The sequence below is a fragment of the Mus pahari genome, chromosome 1 (assembly GCF_900095145.1).
Source record: "Mus pahari chromosome 1, PAHARI_EIJ_v1.1, whole genome shotgun sequence".
In the NCBI taxonomy this organism is placed as follows: domain Eukaryota; kingdom Metazoa; phylum Chordata; class Mammalia; order Rodentia; family Muridae; genus Mus; species Mus pahari.
This window is the reverse complement of record NC_034590.1, coordinates 46,012,215-46,029,639: the sequence shown is the minus strand read 5'-3', so window position 1 is coordinate 46,029,639 and position 17,425 is coordinate 46,012,215. Positions and strand designations below refer to the sequence as shown.

Sequence of the window (17,425 nt, the reverse complement as noted above, 5' to 3'; positions counted from 1 at the left end):
GGCTATATGAGACCATCTTTTAAAAAGAAAATTGAGGCTAGCGGCCAGAGTGAAGCGTACCTGATTGGTGGAAGTGCCCGGGCTGGGTAAAGAAAGTGGCAAAGAGATAACGGAATTAGAAGATCATGATGGGGCATGACTGCAGGGACCAGCTGTACGTAGGAAACAGTGAGAGATGACTTGGAAGTTGTGCCCATAGCTGCTGTGTCTGATTTTAAGATCTCAGAGGTGCTGAGATATGACAAACCCTGAGGCATGGCTGAACAGAGAGAAACAGGGCGAAACTGCCTCAGTGTTGAGAGCAAGTTGTTTAAAGGCCAGAGTGTGGTGTAACACGCGTCCAGCTCAAGGTCATTCAGGACACTAACAGAAGTGGAACAGGGAAGGAGGCCTCAGAGTTGGAGGAGGGTCAGTCACCTAAGAAGGAACTGGATCTTCCCTCAGCTGAATTCCTGACACGATGGAGCCCTCCTCTTCCCTCCTGTTCCAAATGTACTGATCACGGCTTTTCCCAGCTGGGCTTTAGGTCAATCAAAGGTCTGATCAAGAATCTCGGTCCTGAGGCTGGAGGTGCTGTTCAGTGGTGGAGTGCTTACTTGCAAGTGGTTTGATTCCCCAGCCTTGCTAAAGCACAAAGTGAATTGTCTCCGAGGCCAACTCCCTGCCGTGGATGGCGCATCAACACACAGACCTAGAAACCAACGTGTCCTCAGGTCCTCTCTTGTGTAAGGCACCTGCAAAGGATAGAAAGAGCCAGAGATACTGTCCCACCTTCAGGGCCTGGGAGGGGGCGTGAAGCAGGTGAGGGGAAGGCTTACTGTGGGCAGAGTTACAGAACACCTTGAATTCCAAGGAGACAGATGCCACTCAACTGCCGAGCAGAGCAGGTCTCAGATGGAAGCATGGAAGCACATTCAGTGGTCTAATTAAGGGAGACCAGCCTAGGAGCGAGGTTGGCAGGATGCAGAGTGCTCTGTGGCCAGTGTGATATCACCTTAGGCCAGGTAAGAGATGTGGAGTCTGCACATGCAGACGGTAGGCGGAGCCTCTGGAGCCTGGTGTACAGATAGTGCCTAACAACTCTTCGTGGATTACATGGGATCAAAAGCATCAAGGTGAGGCTGGGGAGACTGTGACTCGGCTGGTAAAGTGTTTGTTGCACAAGTATAAGGACCTGAATTGGGAATGACCACAACCCATGTAAAAAATCTATAATCCCCACTCTGGGGAGGCAGAGTTAGGAGGAGCCTGGTGTCTGCTGGCCAGCCAGCCAGTGAGAAACCTTGTCTCAAAAAGTAAGGTAGAGAACAATTAATGAATCAAACACACACACATGCACGCACACACACACACAAACACACATGTGCACACACATACACATCATATCACAGTGAGAATATGCTAATTAGGACTATAACAGGAGTCCTGAAAGGCAGAGACCGATAAGAGCCACGGATTGGAGAAGATTCCGTTAGGCCACCTCCCCATCTCTGTAGCCAGCCAAGTAGATTTGAGCAAAGAACAAACGGACCGAGATGAAGTCGAGATTTAAATTTGAGTTCTGTGATTCTGGGAAGCCCTGGATGGACCAACAGAACAGAGGGTCTCCAAGGGACTGAGCAAAACAGGCTGGACTCCATCACGAAGCCTCTGCCCACAAACTACCATGCTTAGTTTGACAGCAAACCTGCTAAGCAACCAGCACAGGACCTGGACATCCCTTCCTATGCATTCAGTCTGTGTCTGCAGGGTCATCCCTGGGCATCCTGTCCTTGGGGTTTAGGTCTTGTCTTTTGAATCACGAATGACTCCGGAAAGATGTGTGTTAGAGACCCGAGGCAGATCTTTATGGGGGTGTGGTGAGCCCCGCCTCTGAGCATCGTCTGGAAGAGAGCACCGTGTCCAGGCAAGTGAAACCCCATCAGCTCATGCCTTATTAGAGAATAGAAGCATAGTGCTCTCAAGGACCCTGCGTGGGCAGGAGCAGGATTTAATGTTGGGAAGCTGGGAGGACTTCCCCACTCACTGTGTTCTGTTTCATCCACAAAGAGTTGTTAGGCACCAGCTGCACACCAGGCTCCAGCGGCTCCTCCTGCCTTCTGTGTGTGCACACTCCACATCTCTTACCTGGCCTAAGGTGATGGTACACTGACCACAGATCCCTCTGCAGTCAGGTATACCTCAGTGTGAGCTCCTCTCAGCGAGTCCTGTCCGGGTGGCCTTGGGCAGGCTATGTAAGCTCTGAAACCTTTCAGACTTTATAACAAAGGGCTCAGGAATGACGAGGGGAGGCAGTAGCTCCTGACTTCTCAAAATTAAGGAAAGTGACTGGCAGGTGTCCCTGGAAAGCACCTGCCGATGTCAACAGTCTCAGTCACTTTCTTGGCATGGTGGAAGGAGAGAAATGCATCAGTCTTTTCAGGAGAATACAGCTTTCGACATTCCCCTTTCGCTGGAGCTGGCTGTAACAGTAATTGCTCCAGGTTGAATAGAGAGTCCAGGGTAAATTCAAGTCTTGGCAGGTAAGCTGGAGAGGAACCATTATCTTTCTAAATGTAAATGACACAGTCATTTTCTGCCTCCTTTTTGTCCTGTAAAGGAACGTGGATTTATTTTTCTTTCAATTTACCTTTTAAGTTAAGACCTAAGAATATGAATAGGGTTTGCCTTTTCAAACATGGGAGTGAAGGAAAAAGCAAGATACAGGGCCCTGAGGGTTAATCTCTGTTAATAGATTTCAGGAAAACAGAGACTGTCTCAAGCAGCATAGCATTTTTTTGCTCACACACAGTGTATGTGTGTGCTTTTACAGATATATATGCATACATATATTATATATATAATATATATGTGTGTGTGTGTGTGTGTGTTTATGTGTATGCATGGGAGCTATGGTATAAAGAAGATTTAATCATTTTAATAATTTTTGAGATAGCAAGCAGCATTGAGCTTGCCACATACCCTGTCATCACATGGCTGAGCACTATTGAAGCATGTTTCACACTCAAGGTTTTGCCCAGGAAACACCAAGAGAAGGAAGATGCTCTTTCAGACTCCAAGGAAGAGTGGAATCTCCAGAACACAGTTTCTAACAAATCCCACCAGCATCAGCCTGCCTCCTCATTCCTTCCTGGACAAGAGTCTAGCAGGGCAAAGGTGCTCAAACAAGAAGAGACACTGATGGATACCTGGTCCCCCTTCTAGAGGCACCCGATTGTCCTCCAAAATTGACTAGCTCTTCAGAGGTGACTCACCCACTCTTGGCTTGAGAGGTTCTCTGTAAAACATTTATTCCTTTGGAGATGTTCATCATCCAAAGAGATTTAGGACAAAACCCTAAAAATTAGGGTCAGAACCTGGTTTGGTGAGCACTCTCTAACCATACTTTCTCAATAAGTAAACAAAAATAGCTCTACAATAAAGCATAATCTGGGGTCTGGGGAGATGGCTTAGTCCTTTTACCACCTGAGGACCTGAGTTTTGATCCCCAGCTCCTGTGTAAAAGGCAGACTTGGTGGCTCTTGAGAGGCAGAGACAAGATGGTCTCTGGAACTCAATGGCATGCCACCCAATCGTGACTCTCAGGTACAGTGAGAAACTCTGTGTCAAAAGGAATAAATAAAATGAAGAGAGGTTGAGAAAGCCACTCGTTGTTGACTCCTGTCCTTCGTATTCACTTGCACTCAGTCGCAGGCATGAGTATGTACACACAGAGAATGTCTACGTACATATATACCCATTTTATAACGAGGCTGAGATTCAGTGAGGTTGTGGAACCTGACCAAACTCCACAGTTCCCAAGTGGTAGAGTTGCAAGAGAGATTTCCTCCTTCCCTAGAGGCAACCTCCAGATATGAGTTCCTTGACTGAAGAGCAAGGTGGCAAGGACAACAGATGACTAAGTGTCTCTTCCTGTGACAAGTGTCTGCCAGTGCTGCCGAGAGGCATGGTGCCAGATACCGGAGGGAGAAGCTGGTGTGCAAATCAGACTCCCAGTTTCTCCATTCATTAACAAGCCCAGAGGAGGAAGAGCGCTAGAGCTGGCAAAGATGAGAGCTCAGTCCTGGGTGTTTCTCTCTCTTCACGCTTCAGAACAGAGCTTCCTCAAGCTTAGCAGGAAGTAAATAAACTGTTCTCTGTAACCCTGGAAATCCCAGACAAGAGGTCTAAAGATCCTCTTAAATTAATGAGGTTTAAGAAAGGTTATGAATTATGAAGGGAGTCATGATGGATTGAGCTGCACCCCCTGGAGATGTGGGGTGGTTAGCTGGTCGGTTACTACTAGTATAGAAATCTCTCGTGGTCTCTGGATAAGCCAGCATCGTCTATGGACAGCTTGTTTTTGAGTTTTTGTTGTTGTTTTTCTATGTAGTTTAGTGGATTCATCAATATATCCAGATGAATGGCTGGTGTGAAAATATTGTCAGGAGTCTAGGAATCTGACCAGTGACTGCTCAGGAGAGTTCCAGAATGATGAAGACTTCCAGACAAAAGGGTGCACTTCCGTTCTGCATCTGTGTAGATATGAATTTAAAGTTTGGTGATAGCTTAGAGTCCACTTTTGGGAGAGATTTACAAGTCAATAAAAGGAAGAGTTTAATTTGACGAAAAGGAAAGCTGATGCTTTACGCAGAAGTAGAAAGGGAGTCTCATGAAGGTTATTCTTTGGATACTAAGCCTAGCGTTTAGTCTAAAAATCTCCCCTTAAGTCTCAGTATAAGATAAACGTGTTAGCAGAAGTTCTGGCCATGTGGATAGGTCAGGCCTCTTGCTAAAACATAGAGGTGGTGTCAGTCCCATCTTATATGGGGGCCCTGAGAGAGGGAGGGAGCTGCCCTGGCGTTCGTTTTCAGCTCCTTAAATTAAAAAAACAAAAAACAAAACAAACAACAAACAACAACAAACTGCCATCTCCATAATCAGTGTTCTCTAAGATCTCTAGTAAAGCATGAAAAACTTTGATGGGCACTTAGCTTTATAAGTACTTGACGGTTTTCTCTAGTTCTGTCAGAAACATCATTGTCTACAAGGGGAACCTGAAGATAAGATAAAACCCGACACCTTTTAAGACAACAGAGCATGCATGCCTTACTTAAAGACAACTGAATATTAATATATAATACATAAATAAAAGTTCTCATTCAGATGATCATGAAGGAGTTAGTTACATAATGAGTTTGGGCTTGAACGAATACTAACTGATGGCTCATTCCTACTCCAGATGTCCTGGGATGTGATAAAATTAAATTCTGATCTGCCATACTTGCCATTGTGTCCAGGAACCCGTGTGTCATGGAGTAAGGAACACCTAACTTTTTGTTGCTCCCTGTGGATGAATTTTTCAACAGGATGTCCTTAGAACAGGATGCCCATCTGTACCGGTGCTTCACTGCTGCATGAATAGTAGCTAGGGCAGAGGCTAATGACCTCAAGATTGGTCACAATAGGTAGAAAGAGCATTTGGCATCTAATCACAAAATAAAACCACAAGAAGCAGAAAAGGTGAGTGGATTTACGCTGCCCCATTGTGCCTGAGAATAGGTCAAATCAGTGCCATTTAGCCACAGAGCCATCCACATGTGTATCAGTTGCCATGGAAATCCCTCCATATTGGAGTGGGGAGCGCATGTTCCAGCTCAGCCAGGGGTGGGGTTGGGGACTGGGGGAGACAAGAGTTCCTGAGCAGCCTCAGTGCCAATGGGATCAAGGCAGGCATTTTTCCACTTTGCAGGAGCAAAGTCTGCACCAGGAACAGAGAACAGCTTGTAGGGGATTCTGAGCTTACAATATTTATTAAATCAAGCTGCTTGAGGAGTTTAATGAGGATTCCAATAAAATCCATCTTGCGGGGTTTCTCTCTGGGGTAACAAGCAGCAGACTTAGGAGAAGGACCAAGACACCAAGACTTAGGAGCCAGCCAGCCAGGCAGGCATGTCTTAAAATAGGGAAGTGTTGAAACCTCCTCCATCCATCTGCTTGCTTTCTGGTCCCTAGCTTTTCACCCCTCCTCAGCACGGTGTTGTGGTATTATCTAAATATCTAGAAGACTTGTGCTTCTGGTCCCTGTAGAAGGACCTTGCAGTTCTCAGAACCCCTAAAATGTGTGCTTGGCACGGAGAATCCATCAGTTTTTCTGGACAAAGGATCAAATTCTCAGAAATGCCTTCAGCGAAAGGTGAAGTTTGACCCAGGATGGAGCCTGGAAGGAACACTCCAGGGAGCTGGTAGAGCAGTCCTACAGTCTCAGGATTGTCCCCTCTAATTGCCGCCCTCATGCTTCACAATTGAGGTCTGTCACTGAAGGTTTCGGTACCAGATTCTAGCCTCAGGGAATTCTAGGATTCCTAGACAATGAATTTTTATTAATAACTTATTCATTTTTCCCCATAAAGCTCCTTAAAACAGATCAGAACCATCTGGGAATTTTTTTTTTTTTTCAGTGCTGAGGATCAAACCTAAGGCTTCTAGTTCATTTTCAAAATTCTAATGACGGGGACTGGAATGCTATCTCAGTTGGTTAAGGTGCTAGCCATGTAAGCAGGATCAGGTTATGACATTAAAACAAATAAGTAAATAAACACAGCATTGCAGGCCTAGTGCTGAAGAAGCAGCAGGAACAGGCGAGTCTCCGGAGGTCCCTGAGCAGCCAACACAACTAAACTGGCAAGTTCCAAGACAGTCAGAATCTATGTCTCATTAAAAAATAAAATAAAATAAATGGATAGTTCCAGTCATACAACACTGATGACTGACCTCTGGCTTCCACATGCACACGTAAACATGCACATAAAATGCTGATGACTGAGTCCAGGGTGGTGGCTAGCACCAGAGAACCTATAATTCACCTACACTAGATGCTGAAAAGAGAGATTCACATGAGCCCATAAATTTAAGACCAGCCTACACAACATAATACCCATTTTTTTTAAACAGAGAAAAACATAATAGCTGAGCTGTATCTCAAACACTGGGAATTTTTTTTTGGCCATCGGTCATTAGTCTAAGGAGGGTCAAATAGCCCTTGATCAAAGGGATGAGAGCAGGCAAAGAAATCAATAGATTGCCATAGACTTGAGTTAAGAGTGGGGACCGTTTTCATCTCACCTCACGTTTCTGATAACGACTGGGGGTATCTGGTGTCAGCCCCACATGGAAAGAATGCACGCCAGTTTAAGAACTGGACAAATAGTAGCCACAAGCATGTTTGTTGCATTTCTCATTTCAAACTATAGATGTCCGTTTTTTGCGCTCACACAGTATAACCCATTCACATTCTGCTTCTGGTCCCAGGTCCCTCCAGTTGGCAGCTCACACAGCCTCTGCAGACCCTGTACAAAAGGGCTATGAGCAGAGCCACATGCCTCTTTGGCATTCCCTCTAGGAGGCCGACTAATACTAATAGGCCTTCAGGAATGACTTTATCCCTTCTCAGAATAATGACATCCGTCAATTATCTTGTGATTGCCGTTACCAGGTAAATACATAGCATCCTAAATACTTTTCACATATTAACTTAGGCAGCATCAGGCACAAAGGGCTCAATGACTTTGTCTAGATAATTAAGGCAGAGCTGGTATTTGCATTCCCGTGGTGTGAACCACCACACTATAGAGCCACGTGACCCAGCGTCCCCAGCAGTCTGTAAACAGCTGCACAGCCAGGGACAGAAAAAACGCCTTTCTCTGCAGTGGATGCTCTCCCAGAGCCAGAGTTTGAAATGGTCTCTTCCCTCTGACAGGTTTCATCCCCCCACCTCTCATCTTCGGGGCCGGCATTGACTCCACCTGCCTGTTCTGGAGCACCTTCTGCGGGGAACAAGGCGCCTGTGTCCTCTACGACAATGTGGTCTACAGATACCTGTACGTCAGCATTGCCATTGCGCTCAAGTCCTTCGCCTTCATCCTCTACACCACCACGTGGCAGTGCCTGCGGAAAAACTATAAACGCTACATCAAAAACCACGAGGGCGGGCTGAGCACCAGTGAGTTCTTTGCCTCTACTCTGACCCTAGACAATCTGGGGAGGGACCCTGTGCCCGCACACCAGACACATAGGACAAAATTTATCTATAACCTGGAAGACCATGAGTGGTGTGAAAACATGGAATCCGTTTTATAGTGACTACAGGAGGGCTGAACTCTGTATTTGTGAACAAAGAGTCATTTTTCTTATAAAAAAAAAAAAGAAAGAAAGAAAGAAAGAAAGAAAGGTTTTGAAAACAGACATGCACACACACACACACACACACACACATACACACATGCATACACATAAGACCTTTGTCCTTTTTCTAAAACTCAGAGCCAGTCAGGAGTCAGGATTCAGAATAAAGAGAGAATGGGATGGGCCTGGAGGACATACACACTGCTGGGCTCAGAATCTGCTCGGAAGGCACCTCATGGTTTTCACGATGCCGACAGCTACAAGCAAGAGGCACTGCCAAATTCAGGGAACACTTGTGGCCAGCTTGGAGGATGGACATCTCTGGATGTGCATACACATACAAAACTTAAAAGGCATTAAAAACGAGTCTACTAAAATCACAAGTTCAAGTTGAAAAACATTACCAGATTAAGCACTAGAGACACCCTCTCCCTCCAGTGGTGGGGGTGGGGGTGGGGTACAGGTTGGAGGGATGGGAACCCCACTCCTCTTTCTAACTTTTGCAATATGGGTCACTGTGTAGACCACTCACCCAGTCTACGTGTGGTTCATGCCCCCCAGAGTTCTCTAAGAGATGCTGACGGGTTATCCGGACTGGAGTCTGTGGTTGGCACCTCTCACCAGCTCCATTTCCATGTTCAAGACTGAGGGCCCAAGGGGGAGCTGGGTGGGGAGCATCTACCTCCCCATCTCCTAACACCTCCTCCCTACCAGCCCCACAGTGTGACCTCAGGAAGCTGTGGGCCTCACCTGGCTATGACTGACCCTGCTCAGAGCCGGTGAGCGCCAATATAGCCCATGCCATTTGCTTACATTTGCCAAACATTTTTGCCATTTTTTTTTTCAAAAACAACAACAAAAATATAAAGTGTACGAATTTCCAACTGTTGTATGTATAATTCTCTAATACTATTTTTAACTGCTTCTAGAAACCGTGTTAACCCTTCAGTCACTAACAAAGCTTTTACTTCTCCCCCTTTTTTAATGCACCAAAATAATATAAAGTGATTCAAGGGATGCAATTAATCTATTGTAATTTTTATCCTCACTCTGATACCGTGAAAACAAACAAAAAAACAAGAACACAAGGTGGTATAAGAAAAAGATACTCCAGAAAGAGTGTAACTGCGTCTTTGAAATAATCACATTTGAGATAATGGGATAATGTGACAAGCTGCAAATCTGCCTTCTGGCTTTATCCCCCATGATGATGTTACTGTCACAGAAGCCCTTTTATAGTCACGCTTCAGGTCCAATGGGCGTTCCTTTTAGCCTGTGAAGGGGACTCACTCAGATGTTGGTTTATGTGGATGGGAGCTGTGCTCCTGGGGATAGGAGAGAGAGAGAGGGTGTGTGGTTCCTGCCTATGACTGTTGAGTGAGCTGTTATACCTATGATCATAAACCCACAAGCTCCTAAGTGATCACTGTCCAGTCCATGAAAATATTAGTGACAGGTCCCAGGTCAGTCCTGAACTCTCTGCATTGAAAGTGGCTGAACCTCAGAGCACTGCCTTGTCATTTGGGCTAAGAGTCATATGGGTGTTGGGGGTGAGGGGGAAATCTCTTGTACCAGCACACTTAAGACAATATGGCCTCTCTCATCAGGAGCTGGGTCACATGGGAGCATTTACATGCATAGCAAAGGGTCCAGTGAGCTCACCCTTCATACCTCTTTATTGACCATTTTTGTAGACACACATAGGGTACCAAAGTAGACCACAAAGGATGCTTGGTTTCATTTTCCACCTTAAACGTCCACTTACAGTACACCCAAAGCAATGAAAGAATAAGGCCAGAAGAGTAAAGACGTGGATGTTGTGCCATATTTTATATATATGTGGGGAGGTCTAGGTAATAGACCCAAAGTAGAGAAGACATCAAGCAAAGACAATGAAGAAAATGTCTGTGTGACACTGTGGCTGTGGTTGGCCGTCTCATTCAGGGTGCTTCTAAAACAGACCTTCCATCTGTCTACCTAGAGTTAGCCTATCCTTGTTGATGAACACAGGCGCTCATCAGTACCATAACTAGGAAGTGGGGAACAGTTCTCCAATTGGGTTGTAAGGTGACGTTCTGTTGCTCTGAAGGCTTTGGTCATGCTCCAACTAGGTTTTGGTTCAGTCTTGTTTTGGAAATGAATGGCTAATGGGTGACCGCCCTCTCTGTCCTGTGTCTTTCCAAACTGAGGCCCTGGGATGTACTCTGTTTCATGACATGATTTGATTTTTGGAAAAAAAAAAAAATAATGATTTTTAAGCTCTTTGTATCTTGGATTTTTTTTTCCCTTAAAAATGTTCTTAAAGATAACAATGGAACCCAACTCCAGGGCTCACTTTTTATCAACAGTTATTTATAAATTTAAAATCTCCCTGTGGCAAAATGATTTCCAGGAATATTGTGCCCTCTTTCAATCTTTCAATTTTTCTCATGTATGACTAAAAAGAAAATCCAATCCGCTTTTCACTGTGCATCCGAGGCTAGATCCGGCCCCTTGGTTGTCTGTTTGGTTTTGAGTGGTATTCTCGATGAAAACTGACCTGGTAAGATCTCCCTTGAACATGAGGAAAACAAACCCGGGTTGGATGGAGAAGACGTTTGAAATGAATGTTGGAGTGCGCTCTTCTGCAGTCACCTCCTCCACCATCTTAGTTGAATGCACCCAAGGACGGATGTAAAGGTCTCTGCTACGACCTTAGGCAGACCTTTGTAACTCATACATGTAGGCTAAGCAGGTTTTCTTGCTTTGTTCCTGTGCTGCTTCCCACATGTGCCAAATGGGCTTTTCTTCCTTCTGCTGAGGATCTGGACTGTCAGGGAACACGTGTGCCTCTGTTACTCACTTCTCATCCCCCAAATGGAAGCCACAAAGCTCTGATACCCCCCCAAGGGGGGGGGAGATAGGGGTAATAACAAAGCCATGGGATGCCCAGACTTTCCTCACAGCTAAGAAAGAGCAAAAGAATCCATCTTTTTCTGTTCCCCTAAGGAGCCTGCTGCTTAGTGCTTAACAGCAAAATAAGAAAGGCAGCCAAGAGCTCCTGAGGAGCTATTTGAGAGTTAACATCTTCTAAGCAGGAGGGAGGGTGAGCTTCTTGCTACCAAGCCTTCCTTTTTCTCTACCTCACAGTGGGTTGGCTGCTCTGGGGATGGCCTTTCAGGGAGGGCTGTTGTGGCTATCTGTCCACTGATCCAGAAAGGCCCTGGAGTTTCTCCTCACATGATAGAAAGGCTTGTAGGCCTGAGGCAGTCTACCAGAATGTCCTACAGGAGGATACCCACCCAGCCTGTCACTAGAAGGTAGTCATGCTGCCCCTGGGGAATTTTCCTAAGATTCTGAGGTGATTTTACTTGTTGATCCTTTCCAGTAGCTTCCAGTGGAGACATTACAAAGGAACCCAGAAAGTGTAAGTATGGATTTGGGCTCACAGAAGAATGCTCTGAGGAGACACGGTGGTTGGTCAGCCATCAGTCTGCCCATCTGGCTTTTGCCCATCTGGCTTTCTTGCAATGTGATGATTCTGGTCCTGGGGAAGAGTGGGTTTCCTCATCAACTAGGGCTTGCCAACCATGGGGTGTGTCATAAGATCTCCATGAGAGTCTTGAAAACAGTATTCAGTATTACTAAATAATAAATATCAGTATGTAGAAATCAGCTGTCTGATCTCACAGTCAAGTGGGAAAAAAAAAAAAAAAGAAAGAAAGAAAGAAAAAGGACGCAGGCAGAACAAGCTGCCCTTGCTGTTTATTGGAACCCTGCTGTCTTTTTGCTGTGTGTTTGGTGTTTGGTTATGGTGAGCAAGGAGACCCAAGTGTGCAGCTTCTCACTCTAGCAGATGGAAGATATTTATTTCCTGGCTTTTGCTGTTCTTACCTGATGGTTTTGATGCATGGGACAGTCAGCTATCTGGCCAGAAATCAGGGACAGCACCAACCAGTAGGGTTTTCACTGATCCTCTGGGTTTGCTTCAATACAGTTAACCTTAAAATCTTTAAGTTAAGAATCCAGGTTGAATACCTAAAAGGCACCAAGTTTTCCAAGAGAGGGTAAGAGTGAAATAAAATCTGGTTTAGAGAATTCCTTTGAGGTCCAAATCGAATCCTTTCCCTCCTGCCCTTTGCTCCTTCTAAATCGCTGCATTCACCCAATTCACACCCAATTCCATCCTTCTGGACAAAAACCCTAATTTCATAGACAACTGACCCAAAATGACAGGCTGCGGATCCCCGATCCCCTAGTGTGTTACTGCTACTCAAGGGCCAGTTAGCAGATATTCTCACTGGCAAGACAACCAACACAGTTATTGTTATTCACAAGCCTTTGCTAAGATCACTTCTTTGTGTTATACCTGGATCCCATCACTCCACACTGCCTCCTTTGCTCTTCACAAATATGGAGAACCTCAGCTACTGCCAAGTCATGGTGGGACCAACATGGCTTAGCATACCTACAAAAAAAAAAAAAAATGAAAGGAAGAAAGAAAGAAAGAAAGAAAGAAAGAAAGAAAGAAAGAAAGAAAGAAAGAAAGAAAGAAAGAAAGAAAGAAAAGAAAGAAGATGGTGCTGTAACTCAGGGGTGTTTACCTGCCTCAAAAATGAAGCCAAGGGTCCCTACTTCTCAGAGGCCTCCTCTGGTCACATAATTTTTCATTGTAGTGTTTCTTTTCCTCAAGGATGTGGTGTTTGAACATGACCCAGTCATCCTTGTCTCTAAAATGTTGGGCTGGGAGTTATCTAGACCAGGTACCTGGCCCCTCTCCTCCAAGAGCTCACAGCTCAGTGCCCTGGAAAGATTGGAACACAACAAATCATCCAAAGAGCATCCCCCGCCAAGCTCTCTCTGGATGTGAGAGCTGACTCAGAGCTGACTCACAGTGATAGCACACTTTGATCAATAGCTGTAATAATCAGAGAGAGAGAAAAAGAAGGCAGGGTTCTCAATACCAAATGACAGTGAGTGTGTCCCAAGTGGGTAGTAAGAAGACAAAGGAAAAAGTCACCCCTACCACCACTCACAGGTAGAACAACCCCAGCAGGGCAACACATTACTCTTGTTTACTAGGAATTACCTCGTAAAATACTTGAAGCCTTGTAGGCCATCAGACTGTCAAAACTACTTACCCTCATGGTGTTACCCAAGATCAGCTCAAAGCACTAAATGAGCAAATGCCTGGCCAAGGTACCAACAAAGCTTTATTTACAAAGATAGTCCGTGGCTGAAAGGCCAGCCAGGGTGTGCTGATACAACCCCGTCTTAGAGATACCAACAGTTCAGCCCAGGTAGAGCAGATCTGGCACCTAAATCTTGGCCATAGCATTGACGGAGTCATTTCTCCAAAGAGTCCTGGAGTAGCTGTCTATCAGTCCTACTGTCCCTAAACAAAGAAGTCTAATTAAAATATCTTACTTGTTTCCAAGAAGGGGAAAGTGCCTTTTTGGTGTCAGACTTGGTAGTTTAAGGCAACGTTACTTTTCTCTTGGGTGCAATGAAGATTTTGAACTAAAGAACCTGTCTTCCCTTCCAGTCTGACATTTGCCATTTCAGCTAGACTAATCACCCCCCCCACACACACACACACAACTTAAGGATGGATACAGAACCATGAAGGAGAAGCATAGGAAACAGGAAAAGAGGGAGGAATCCAGATACTGACTAGCGTTTCAAACCTTTTCTCTCTTCAGCAGCAACATAAAAACATTGGCATTCTAGAGCTCATCAATCTGTCAGGTGGAATAATTGGTCAGCACTAGTAATAGCTAATAATAACAGTCACTAACATTTATCAGGTGCTTACTTTGAACTAGCTGCTGGGCTGGGCTGATTACATGTATTAACACATTGAATCTTGACACTAACCCTGTGAGGCAGGAACTATTGCTAGTTGTATTTTTACAGGAGAGGGAAAAATGAAACTTGGACGCATTCAGAATTGGCTCAAGGTCATGAGAAGAGATGAGATTCAAACCCAAGCCTGAGTCCAAAGTGCCTGTTGGCAACCATAATTAGATGCTCCCTCCCTCCCTAGCAAATTAGGAGGGAGCCTTCCCTGCCTCCAGGGAATGCCTAACCTCAAAGTCCCCAGCACAAATTGCCCGGAGGCCACACATTCTTCATGTGTCCCCTGGGATGGTAAGCGGGACACAATGGCAGCTGTAATCTAGACCTAGTATTGGCTCTCCATCCTTTAGCCGTGCTCTTTATCCCTGATCTCAGTAGTCCATTTATATAAAGTGTCCCACCGAAGAAGGGCAGCTAAAAGGAAACAGAATGAAATGTATCAAGAGTCCTAGAGACTGTTCTCAGTACCAGACAGGAGCTCACCTCCCCTGTCTCCTATGAGGTACCATAACGCCCATCTCATATATCCCTGACCCACGGGCTTCAAACTTGCTAAATATTGACTATGTCTTTCTTTCCAGATTGCAGGCTTTGAGGAGCTGAGTATCATTTCCATTTTTATAATAACAACTCAAGTCGACAATCAGGGTTGATCATAATCATACATTTTGAATATTTTTCCATAAGGGAGAAGTGGTTATTATTTTTGCTATGAGCAAATGGAATAATGTAGCCAATTTTCTGGAGATATGACATTCTGTAGGTTGGAATTTTTGCCATTTCCTTACTGTTTTTCTTAAGATCATGCTAATCAAATGGAAGGTGGCTCTTGTGGAGATAAATTTGGCAACAAAGTTTGATTTACAATCTGAGGCCATAAAATGAAGCAAAACTGTGCAATTTGGGGAGCTCATTGTAAGGAGAACACAACTAAAACTGCTTAACCTTAATCCAGCAGCTCAAAGGGAGAAGGGGTTGTGGGTTCTTGTTTATTAAGCCTGCAAGCCTCATGCCAGGTCTGAGAATGCAGAATCCCAGTTGACCCCAGCAACCCTCTTATTCATTCCCTGACAGGTAAGTCATCCCCCCCACCCCCTTCAAAGATCAGACAAGAAGAGCCTAGAAAGTTCATTTTCCAAGGTCACTAGCTAGTAAAGTCATCAAAAATCACTACGAGGTCTCCATAATTCCTGAACTGGAGCTCTTTCCAGCCCAGCACACAACCTCCAGAGTGGGGACGTGGAAGCCAACAGAACATCCATCTGTGGTAGGGAAGAGATGGGACTGTCCCACTTCTACTGAGAGTCAATAGTTTCTCAGAGAAAGGAGCCAAAGCTACAAGACCTCTGCAAACTGTTGCCTGCCAACACAGGACCCATAAAATTCGAAAAGCTGTTCCACTCTAGCAGTTACCAGTAGAGACCTTTCAAGGCCTTCCTCCTCCCATCTTAGCCATATTAAACCCTTCCCAGCCAGTTGGACTGAGTAAGAAGCAACTTCAGCTCTCATTTCTTCCCTGCCCCCAAAGAGCGGTGCTAACCCATATGCAAATTTCCTTCATCCCATCCCTCCTCTGGCATCTCTGTGGAGAGATGGCATTCTGACATGCTTCTTTTTCTTTCTTCTTTTTTTTAATCATCTGGGGAATTCCTCTCTGATGAGTTCTCCCAAGAGTCTAAGAACATGAGACTTCCAAAAAGCCAAACACAGGACATAGGTTTCTTCCTCTCTAGCTTCTAAATGCCAAGGAAAGTTTCTTGCCTTTAAACTGTCAGGTCAAAGTCAAAAGAGGACAGATCAATAACCAGGGATCATTATGGTCTCCCCAAACCTGTCGCTCCACAAGAATTAACTTTGCATGGCGTACAGATTATCATGTGCATGAGTTAAAATGTTAATGCTTTTTACATAAAACCACAGCATCATTTATAGAGGTGTGTCCTGGGCTCAGACCTGGTTCCAGCCAAGATATTGTTTGACTTGCCATGCAGTGACTGTCTGTGGATGAATGGACAATAAACTGGTCCTGAATGCTAAAGGAGAAAGCATGGCTATGATTCGAGTGGTTTTCCCTGGCACTCAGCCTCCTCTTTGATAAAGACATAGAGTGACACTTGGACACAAGATCTATTACTGGTGACTTGTGTATAAGATAGATAAATAAAGGTTTGGGGTACAACCTTTTGGGTATAACTTATCCCCAAAATGAGCATTAATATGATACAGGTAAATATGCTTCGAAAGATCTAGGCTTCATAGAGGTCCTTGGGCTTAGAGTCTGTTCTTTCGAGAGTGAGATAGAGAAAAGGTTAAGGCTTTACTGCTGTGACTTCTGCTCATCCCTTTGCCTGGAAAGCCACGCCGCTGTGATATAAGTCTAATAGAGAGTAGGAAATGCAGAAAAGACCCATTTCTTTTTTCCTTTTGGCTCTTCTTCCCTCCTTCCCCTCTAGGCACAGAGTATCAAGACATTGAGACAGAGAAAACCTGCCCTGAGTCACAGTCACCTTCAGAAGACTCCTTTGTGCGAAGCTGAGGGCTGCTCTCTTACAGCAGAGCCCACCACCATCACCATCACCATCACCATCACTACCACCACCACCACCACTCACAGACCTCGAGGCCTGACAGCCCTGTGCTGCCCAGGAACCTAAGGGTTCCTATGTGGATTAACCTATCGATATGTGGTCCTTTGAGGCTTCAAGCACAGGCCTGTGACGAGGACTAAGGAGGTGGCACATGGTCAGCTGCCCTCCAGAGTGGGCTTCGGTCCTAAAATGCAAGATTGAAACTGATATGCAAATTTCCTTTGGCCTATCCCTCTTCTCGCTTCTGTAGGGATGGCTTTCTGACATGCTTTAGAAAACCCCCTCTGGGGATGCTTCTCTGACCAAACACTCTTAACCGTTCCAAAGAAATCAGCAGAGGCTGAGCTTTAACAGAAGGGTGTGAAAATCCGATTCCCAGAAGAGAAGAGGGAGAAAAGCACATACTTCATAGATTCTGCGTGTGGTAGTCTGTATTTTTGCAGCTTCTATTTTCCATATGAGCAGTTTAGAGATACATGATATAAAGTATATACTGTACATTTGCTGAAATTATATTAAAAGCACTATTTTAATTCTTCTTCTGTCTCATGCTGTCATCTCTGTTACGCCTCCTGTGTCTCTGAGTGGAACGAGCCGAACCGGAGTGTGCTTCTAGCTGTGTGTATTCTGTATTTCTGGGCTTTGACAGGATCAAAAGAGCACAGGCTCTGGAGTCAAACCAGACCCAAACCCAATCTTCCTCGCAGCACTGGCTACTGATAACGATGCTGGTTGAGTGATCTGGCCTCAGTGTCCCCTGCAAAGTGGGAACATGGCTGCATTAAGACAACTGCCTTGAGACTTCGCTGGAAGTGCGTGTGAAGGCGCCAAATTCA

At 45.1% G+C, this 17,425-nt stretch overlaps 1 protein-coding gene across 3 annotated transcripts in view; it reads left to right on the top strand.

Moving 5' to 3' along the window:
* Positions 1 to 17,127, top strand: part of Slco3a1 (solute carrier organic anion transporter family member 3A1) — a 281,111-nt gene extending 263,984 nt beyond the window's left edge. The window contains exons 10-11 of one of the 3 annotated variants that reach the window (XM_021189846.1): positions 7,739 to 7,981; positions 16,455 to 17,127. In XM_021189846.1, coding sequence (XP_021045505.1) covers positions 7,739 to 7,981; positions 16,455 to 16,537 — 326 coding nt within the window. In that variant the 3' untranslated portion in view covers positions 16,538 to 17,127. Of the gene's footprint in view, positions 1 to 7,738; positions 8,542 to 11,530; positions 11,757 to 16,454 lie in introns of those variants that run through there. The other 2 variants (XM_029540392.1, XM_021189837.1) reach the window with 2 other exon arrangements.
* Positions 17,128 to 17,425: the final 298 nt, after the last annotated feature.